This window comes from Phyllobates terribilis, unplaced genomic scaffold, assembly GCF_046119375.1.
Source record: "Phyllobates terribilis strain yellow unplaced genomic scaffold, ASM4611937v1 Scaffold_33__1_contigs__length_13283291, whole genome shotgun sequence".
In the NCBI taxonomy this organism is placed as follows: Eukaryota; Metazoa; Chordata; class Amphibia; order Anura; family Dendrobatidae; genus Phyllobates; species Phyllobates terribilis.
Window position 1 is genome coordinate 5,568,344 of NW_027362793.1, and position 10,368 is coordinate 5,578,711.

General features: G+C 41.0%; 1 protein-coding gene across 1 annotated transcript; it reads right to left on the minus strand.

Moving 5' to 3' along the window:
- Window positions 1-6,612: 6,612 nt before the first annotated feature.
- On the minus strand, window positions 6,613-7,521 carry LOC141180578 (olfactory receptor 5B21-like). Its single transcript, XM_073660675.1, has one exon. It carries the CDS (start codon window positions 7,519-7,521, stop codon window positions 6,613-6,615), a length of 909 nt encoding a protein of 302 aa, XP_073516776.1.
- Window positions 7,522-10,368: the final 2,847 nt, after the last annotated feature.

A 10,368-nucleotide genomic window follows, 5' to 3' on the forward strand; every position in this document is an offset into this window, starting at 1 on the left:
TGGTGCTACAACACCGGGTTTACGTGCTCCACAATTATAGCACGTCTTGCGCCATCCTGGATTAGTGACCCAACACGCATTACAGAGCCAACCGTCTGGATTATATGATGGTGGCTGGCTCTCAGTGGGAAGTGCAGGGTATTTAATCTCATAAGGTATAAGTTTCTCAGTTTCCGGATTCAGGGGCTGGGGTACTGCTACATTTGTGGGGGTAGGGGATGCTTCTTTAAGGGCTCTAGATTCGGTTTGTGGACACATAAGTTGGGAAGGGGAATCTACTTCCTCCTGTACTTTTTCCCCATCAGCTTCATTTTGTAGCACAAAACAACCAATTTTTGTCACAGTGCTAGATAATTTTCCTTTCTTGACATAAAAGTAATTGAAATAACCAGGCTTCATCTCCTCCTCTATTTCAACATATCCTTCATCACAAATCTCATGTGCCACTTTCCTGAACTTCTCAGCGTCTTCCAACAATCCACAGTCAACTAATCTACCCTTTTGCTGCCGGATGCCTTCATCCCACAACACAGGCTGAAGCCTCCCCTCCACAGGAAAATTTAACACCTTAAACACTTTTGGCGCATTCTTAAAAGATCTTTTCCCTTCTTGACTGATCATGATATTCATCACATTCTCCCCCTCCTGCAGGGGAGACAAAATTTTTTCTGCTCCACGGAAACATTGATTAATCACTACTGCCGCTTCACAGCCAACAAAGATTCTTAATGCTTGTGCACAGCGGAGTCTGGCCAGAGCTCCTAGCTGTTCCACTACTACCTACCTACCTACTACCTACTACCTGCTACCTACTACCTGCTACCTGCTAACTGCTACCTGCTACCTGCTAACTGCTACCTGCTACCTGCTACCTGCTAACTGCTACCTGCTAACTGCTACCTGCTATCTGCTAACTGCTAACTGCTAACTGCTACCTGCTAACTGCTACCTGCTACCTACTACCTTTTAATTCACCCCACCCGTCGGGGGAATCGTACAGACGGCTAATGAAAGGAGGAGCACTTTTGCAGCTTCGCAGCGCTCCGGACACTCGATATACAGTACAGACCAAAAGTTTGGACACACCTTCTCATTTAAAGATTTTTCTTTATTTTCATGACTATGAAAATTGTACATTCACACAGAAGGCATCAAAACTATGAATTAACACATGTGGAATTATATACTTAACAAAAAAGTGTGAAACAACTGACCCACCACTAGATGGCCCAGCTGGGTCATCTTCTTCAGGTGGCAAGGGTACACTCTCCTCCTCCACCCTGTGAACATGGAGAGTGTACCAGCCCTGCTCTCCTCTGTGCCTGGTGTAGGTGACCTTGTCACCAGGGTCAGTGTTGGAAGCGCCCGGGGAAGGAGGTTCCTGTAGGGGGACCAGGAGTAGATCAGCGCCACCGGCGCCCAGGACAGGTATGCTGCTCCTATCTTCTTCCGCGGTCGCTCTGGCACTATCCGTCGCCTCCCGTTCCAGGAGGGACTCCGCCGGGGCTGGGGTGCTGCCGATGGAACTCAGCGCTGATTGCTGCCGGGTCACCAACTTCTCCAGCAACTCGCTTCTCCATATAGCAACAGCAGCTTGCTGAGCCTCCTCCATCTGCCGGCCCAGCTCTTGTACCTCGTCACGGAGGAATCCTGTATCCTCCAGGTACAGTTTAGCCATGACTCCCTCCAGGTTGAGGGATACTGCTCCAGGCAGCAGGCCACGGGCCGGAGTTTGAGGCTAGTCTCCGTTCATGTTGCCTGCTGGGTGCGGTCTGGCTGCTCTGCTGGAGACCCCTCCCTGTCTCCAAGGTTTCTCTTTTCCTCTCCCCTTTCTGGGGTGGTTCCATGGCTGCTTGCTGTCGGCCACACCTGGGGACGGCCTCCTCAGACTTATGGACAGGTCTAGGTATATGGCCACAGGTGCATGGGGCGGGCTGCGCTTTTGGCGCCATTCTGGGACCCGGCCCACGATGGGAGGTTCCTTGTTGTCTTTTACCACGCAGATAATGGCACCCATTCTTCTTGGGCCGGTCGGCACATTCAGTATACAACACAGTCTCTAGGCGCACAATACCCGGTTAGAACGGGTTGGTTCATACCCTGTTCGTGACGCCAAATATGATGGGCCCCCTGGGCAGAAGGGTACTCGGTGCCGGGCCGGTTGGTGCAGGGGGATGCAAAAGTGACAGTGACCCGGACCGTGACCCAGGGCGGTCAATAAAAGGGGATTTATAGTTTTTATAGTTTAATTTTCATGACGCCACTTGTGGTATGCGGCTATATGGAGCCGCCGCTGCAGTGCAGATCCCTTGGAGTTGATGGTGACACAGCAGAGTTGGTTCAGCTCTCCACAGGTAGAGCTAAGCTCCAGGGCGGTGCAGTGATGATTAATGAAGTAGATGTTGGTGCTGTGTAATGCAGGGCTGGTGATGGTGCAGCAATAATTCAAGGACACAATGGGGTGCAGTCTTCAGATTTTACTCACAGTTGTTGAACTCCAGGCTACCAGGACCAGGGTAACCTCCCACGCCATCCTGCGTTCACCAAGGAAGGGGTTCAGCAATCCCTCAGGTATTTCAGGAGTACTTAATGGGACCCCGTTCTATGTGCCTTCCTCGGTCGTCTTCCTGCGCTGGCTCTCACCCTCCTGCCCTGCGCCTCACAATCAGTGTCACAAGCCGGTAGCCTGGGATCTTGTTGGGCTACCTGCCTTCCCCTGGACCCTCTGTGGCCACCTTTTTGGTGATGTAATTGTGTAGGTTGGCAGCTGTACCTTGCAAGTAAAGTAGCCTCCGGTTTCTAGCTGAGCCTTGTAGTTCTCCACTAGCTAGGGGCCGGTCCCCTCTGTGGCCTGATCCCTCCACGTACTGGTAGATTTGGGCGCATGAGTGACATCCGCACTTCCCGTGCCCCTGGGATCCCCTCACTCCTGGAGCCTTCCTTCTGCTCCCGTCCTCTTCCAGCCTTTCCTCCTGGGCCTCTCAACTCAGGCCCACTCCCCTCCTCTCCTACAGAGCTCCTGCTCCCAATACTTCTCCTCAGACTGAACACTCTCTCAAGATGGCTCCCCTTTTTATACACCTACTGAAGTGCTCCCCTAAACTACTTCCTCCACCCACACCCACTACATGGTTCCACCCTACAGCCAGGGACCAGGGACTGTGCTCTCCCTTAGGAGCAGAGCAATCTCGCTCTTCCCTCTGAAGTGGAGTGTAATGGATGCAAGTGTGTGGGTCCCGGGTAGTACTCCATCCTTACCTGAGAGTGGGATACCACACATCTGGATGACATGCAGTACCTCTGTGGCGACTGAACCCACAGGAGCACCACATTATCCTCTCCTATTTGGTTTCTTCCTTCCTATTCTTCCCCTGGTTCCCACTCTGTTGTTTTGTGATTGTATTTGTATGATTGTAGTTTTCTTTTATCCCTGTCTGTCTGGTTAGTGTTTGCCTATACACTTCGTCCTCTCAAGTAATTGGGTGGGGGAGGGAACAGATAAGGGTAACATAGGAGCATAGCAAGCTACGAGACCATGGCATCTCTTCCATTCAGAGTATTCAGGGGGACAGGGATAGCCTAGTGTGCCCCTAGTTAAAAGGATCGGGTAGGTGCCCACAGTCCCTTGTCACTACGTGACAAACATACAGTACTGACCAAAAGTTTGGACACACCTTCTCATTTAAAGATTTTTCTTCATGACTATGAAAATTGTACATTCACACTGAAGGCATCAAAACTATGAATTAACACATGTGGAATTATATACTTAACAAAAAAGTGTGAAACATCTGAAAATATGTCTTATATTCTAGGTTCTTCAAAGTAGCCACCTTTTGCTTTGATGACTGCTTTGCACACTCTTGGCATTCTCTTGATGAGTTTCAAGAGGTAGTCACCGGAAATGGTTTTCACTTCACAGGTGTGCCCTGTCAGGTTTAATAAGTGGGATTTCTTGCCTTATAAATGGGGTTGGGACCATCAGTTTTGTTGTGCAGAAGTCAGGTGGATACAAAGCTGATAGTCCTACTGAATAGACTGTTAGACTTTGTATTATGGGAAGAAAAAAGCAGCTAAGTAAAGAAAAACGAGTGGCCATCATTACTTTAAGAAATGAAGGTCAGTCAGTGCGAAAAATTGGGAAAACTTTGAAAGTGTCCCCAAGTGCAGTTGCAAAAACCATCAAGCGCTACAAAGAAACTGGCTCACATGAGGACCGCCCCAGGAAAGGAAGACCAAGAGTCACCTCTGCTTCTGAGGATAAGTTTATCCGAGTAACCAGCCTCAGAAATCGCAGGTTAACAGCAGCTCAGATTAGAGACCAGGTCAATGCCACACAGAGTTCTAGCAGCAGACACATCTCTTTAAGAGGAGACTTAGTGCAGCAGGCCTTCATGGTAAAATAGCTGCTAGGAAACCACTTCTAAGGACAGGCAACAAGCAGAAGAGACTTGTTTGGGCTAAAGAACACAAGGAATGGACATTAGACCAGTGGAAATCTGTGCTTTTGTCTGATGAATCCAAATTTGAGATCTTTGGTTCCAACCACCGTGTCTTTGTGCGACGCAGAAAAGGTGAACGGATGGACTCTACATGCCTGGTTCCCACCGTGAAGCATGGAGGAGGAGGTGTGATGGTGTGGGGGTGCTATGCTGGTGACACTGTTGGGGATTTATTCAAAATTGAAGACATACTGAACCAGCATGGCTACTACAGCATCTTTAAGCGGCATGCTATTCCATCCGGTTTGCGTTTAGTTGGACCATCATTTATTTTTCAAAAGGACAATGACCCCAAACACACCTCCAGACTGTGTAAGGGCTATTTGACCAAAAGGGAGAGTAATGGGGTGCTACGCCAGATGACCTATCCTCCACAGTCACCAGACCTGAACCCAATCGAGATGGTTTGGGGTGAGCTGGACCGCAGAGTGAAGGCAAAAGGGCCAACAAGTGCTAAGCTTCTCTGGGAACTCCTTCAAGATTGTTGGAAGACCTTTTCCAGTGACAACCTCTTGAAGCTCATCAAGAGAATGCCAAGAGTGTGCAAAGCAGTCATCAAAGCAGAAGGCGGCTACTTTGAAGAACCTAGAATATAAGACATATTTTCAGTTGTTTCACACTTTTTTGTTGAGTATATAATTCCACATGTGTTAATTCATAGTTTTGATGCCTTCAGTGTGAATGTACAATTTTCATAGTTATGAAAATACAGAAAAATCTTTAAATGAGAAGGTGTGTTCAAACTTTTGGTCTGTACTGTATATATTTAGGTGGTACAGTGGTGACACATATTTTGCTCAAGATGCAACGAGGTGGCTTAATTTATTTTCAAGGGACACAGTGATGGCCAAATATTTATTCAGGAGACACAATGGTGGCTATGAAAATATTCAGGGTACACAGTGGTGGCTATGTAAATCCTCAGATGAGACAGTGTTGGTTACGTATATTTTCAGGGGTTACATTGTTGTCTATATAGATATATATTTAGGGGGCACAGTAATGACTCCTAGTGATGAGCGACTTGATTTAATACAATTCAAATTTGTGTTGAATGTTATGAAATTTGCATGTTCTGGCGAAGTCAAACTATTTGCAGTTGTATTCTCGTGAATAATCAAAAAAAGCCTGTCATAATTTTACATATTGCAGAAGATTGCATCATGGACAAAGGTTTACATGACCACAGGTTAGACTGCACTTTCTTCCCCACAATGCCTAGCAGGTATCACATTTCATAGTATAGAACTGCTAATCAGAAGGGACTATCATAGTCTATAAAATAGCAGAGGAAGAGAATACAGGAGCCATTTTAGGGTGTTAGGAAGAGAAAGCCCTAAAATATTGAACAAATATTCTAGTCAGTAATGTATTGTACAACTGCAGTAGTAAAAAAGAAGGGTGTAGTGGGGAGAGTTGAGAGATGCCAGCAGGAGTGCCTGACTCTATATGATAGGTCAGTGATATACTATATTTGACATCTATCCTGTTGCGTTTGAATGACAATTACACATATTTTTATTTATTCTAAATGCACTAGAAAGCATCAGGAATCCAGCACAATATTTAAAAAATCTGCAATTATTCTTAGTCAGAGACGGTGTGCTTCTTTGTCACAAGCAAATGTACTCTTGCTGTACCACTACTCTTGGCTCATTAATCTCCTTAGCGGGGGACCATATATGGATAATACTTTATGGACAATTTGATTGTTTACATGCAGGATGCAATTTACTACATTTGGTAGATATGTTAGGTACTTTTTTTTATAGTTACTGCACCTGTATAATTACCCTATTGTGGCCCGCTCTTCAGGAGTTTGTTTGCTCCTATATCTATATCTATATACCTATTGAAGTGTTTTGGTGCCATCTAGTGGTGCCTTTAAGTATCCACTGTCAAATTCCTGCAGCCAGTTAGTATTGTATCTATGTGTTTTTTATCTTGCTTCAATAAAATTTATATTTTTTAATGTTCCTGATACATACTCTGTTAAGTTGAGCTTGCATGTGGTTTTTGTGGGGGAAAAGGAAAGAAGGGGAAATCCAATATGACCGATCCTTAATTTATCCAAAGTGTTTTACTTTTCTCTCTTCTTTAGAAAACCAAATCACTTTACTAATCCCAGCAATGCTGACTTTACATTGGAATTCTGTAGACTGTATATGATTGGGTTTAACATGGGGATGATAGTTGTATATACTGTATTACCGACTAACTCCAGAACGTCTGAATTGGATGGTATCGCATAACCAAGTAAGCCTGTCCCATAGTAAATAGTCATGACAGTGACGTGAGATGAGCAGGTGGAGAAGGCTTTTTTTTGGCTTTCTTTTGATTTCATTTTGAAGATGATGGAGAAAATTTTAAAGTAAGAAACAAAAGTGCACACAAAGGGAATAAACGCCAAGATCAAAATTTCTATGCCTATTATAACAAACAACATTTGCGTTCCCGTACAGGTTGTCTTTGTTAGTGCCTTAGGATGACAGAAGAACTGGTGGATGATATTGGAGTGACAGAAGGACATGAAATATACTGAGCTGACAAGAATTAAAGAGTTTAGAAAAGCCGCTGCCCAATTTCCAATAGTTATCAGGGAGCAATTTCTCTGACCTAGGATCCGATGATAATGTAATTGGAGGCAGATGGCAACATATCGGTCATAAGCTATAATGAAGAGGAGAATTTCCTCTGCCGTCACCAAAACTGAGAAAAAGTACAACTGAGTAAAACATTGTGAGAAGGAAACAAAGTGATTCCCGGACAATAAAATGTGCAATAATTTAGGAACCGTGACCGATGTATAAAATAAGTCTACAATGGATAAATTACAGATAAAGAGATACATTGGTTTATGTAACTGAACTTCCAGACATATGACTTTGATAACGGAGGAATTGACGAGTATCCCAACCAAATATATCAAGAAAAAAAAAGTAACAATGAAGGGATTATTTTTTGCATCTTCAGAAAACGGCAAAATATAAAAATATTTAAAAGAAGTCTCATTTTTCATTAGTATTTTCTTCATAAAAAAGCACAAAATGTGTTGGAGATTTTAGACAAAATACATAGAATATCAATAAATTAGTCAAATAGAGAAAATTAAGAATGTAATACCTTTTCTAGGTGGTCAAATGGTTGTCAAAGATAATCCAACCATATAGTGACATTCCTTGAAGGATTTTTAGTTTCGCACCCATTTTGGGTTTATTTGTATTAGGTTTTGGAGTATACGTTTATGTGCTACATAAACAAACTAGTGCAAATTTTTCACTCTATTTTTCAATGAAAATATATTTATGTTTTCAATAAGTCAATTTCTCTCCTATGTGTTGTCGCCAGATAGCCCTTATAGGAAAGCAAAAATTTGGGCTGGAACCCAAAAAAGCAATGGAATATTTTAACATCAATTAACAATATTATTAGAATTCACATAAATTAAAAACAAAAATGATCATAAAGTTACCATACAGCAAAAAATAATAATACTAAATCACAAAAATATGTTAATTTGATGGATTATGGACCCTATTAAAAGTCTTTGTGCTAAAGTACCTGTCACGCAAGAGATAGTGGAATGCAGATGTATACATATACTATAATACTTGTATATATAAATATTTAGCATTTTTCATTTTTAAAGTAATGATTTTTGACATGGTGAGAGGAAATAAATGCCTTGGTTAACTTTCTTGAAAACTGAGAATATTTGGAACTTTATGCACAATGAAAGGTTCATCTTTTGGAATTCTGAAACACGGGTGAATACAAAAGAAGGAGAAGCATCCATCTTTTTTATGTACTCTTCCTTTTTTCTGGATCAACTTTTTGAGCTTAAACTCAAAAATCTACATAAAATCTGCATGTTTGATTCTATCCTAGGAGTACTTTCATGCATAACATTTCTTTTTGATGCTTTCCTGGTATTTTTTGCTCCTTTTTATGGGAAAAATCCCAGTTGTTTACTAGTGAGTAGTCATCCCCCCACCTACATGTATATAATTCTGATGGCCTATCCTAAGTATAAATAATCAATTTTGTAGTGATGTAGAACTCTTACAACACATTCGTATCACAGCTAAAAGAAAAATATTAAGATCTAAGAGTCCTCAGTGCTTGATACCTTTTAATGGCACTAACTGAAAAGATGGTAACAAGTAGCAAGCTTTCGAGACTACTCAAGTCCCTTCATCAGGCATAGCTGCTGTGCCTGATGAAGAGACCTTAGTAGTCACGAAAACTTGCTACTTTTTACCATGCTTTCTTTTAGCAATTAGAAAGGTATCAATCACTGAGTACTCTTAATTGTTAATATCTTTTAATCTATTGGCTAGCACGGTACAAAGATATATTTTTCCTGTAGCTAAAGGAAAAAATATAATGAATTATAAAAGATAATATTTGGAGCATAAATAGGTTTTAATTCTCTTTAGTAAAATATTATAAAAATCAATTCACAGGGAATAAATTTATGAAATACCAAATTTATTTTAAAAAAATGGTAAATTATTAAATCTGTTATTTCTACAATTTAGTAGAGCTTAAAGGGTTGAATTTGAGCGTGATGTTCATTTCTCTATTCACTTAGTAAGCTTTCAGCTCATCATTTCTGCACAGGCAGAAAACAGTAAAATAGAATTTAAAGCTCCATCAGTTACGGAAATATTTAACAATATAAATATACAAAACATTATTATTTATCACTTGTATAATTTTTCGATTGTTTTAAGTGTACTTAATTCAATTTAATTTTTAAAATTAAAGGAGACTTTACTGTTGACATGAGAGGATGTGGTGTATATATATTCAGTGTTTGTCTGAATGTTAAAATATACTTGTCAAAAATATAAATAAATTACATAAAATGAACCAACAAATCAATAAAGTAAATGCCCACAACATACTGATGTAATATTTTGTTTTCAAATTTACTAATCCATCAGTTTAATATAAATCATTATTTGCAGATTTTCTTTTGTCAGGAATTTACATGTTGACCGATGTAGTATCAAATTTTATGAAAATTAAAGTGTCAATATTTGATCAACTTACCAGTGTAGTAACACATGGATTGTCAGGATGTAAAATTCTTTAGTGATGCGAGTTGGATCTGTATAGGAAATTTATATTGTGATGGGGCAATTATAGCCCGATCATGATAGATTTATAATTACCCATCAGGAAAAAAGATGTTTATGATTAAATCACCAAGTTCGCGACTCATGAGTCCTTCCTGATGCAATGATTTTCTAAGTTCTTTCTTCTAAAATTATGTTTTACATATTCTTGGATTTTTTAATTTATTATTTAGAGCTAAATTGTTGCAAGGACCCCTATGTAGGTCGCTCTGTCTTACCGATTTGGCCTCAGATTATTTTAAAATCACTGACGGGTAAAGATGTGAATCAAATTCAAGTTGAACATTATTAAATTCACAGGTCTTGGCGAATTCGAACAATATGATTTGTGCTTGTGGTGACAGTAAAAGATGCGACGATGACCGTTCAGGAGACGATGAGGAGCAGGGGGTGTCAAAGAGGTGGGGGGTAAGGTGAGCATAACATTTTTTTATTATTTTTAACCTTTTGATGACCTTTTACAGTTTATTTTGATGAATCTATGCAGAAACTAATGACAAAAAGTTTGCATTTTGGCAAATTTGTAAAATTTTCGCAGAATTCAATTCCACTCAAGTATCTCCTTTCTAGAGCAGATCATGGCTTTCTGATATATTCTATTACATCCACATCCTTAAGATATGGACAGAATTGCTTATATTTGCAGTGCTGCAGGTAGTTATGACTAGTGTTGAGCCACCCTCGTAGTGTTCGGGTTCGGTTCGGTTCATCAAACATCAGCA

Coding starts and splice junctions, on each gene's coding strand:
- LOC141180578 (XM_073660675.1), bottom strand. CDS start 7,521: ATGAAAAATGAGACTTCTTTTAAATATTTTTATATTTTGCCGTTTTCT.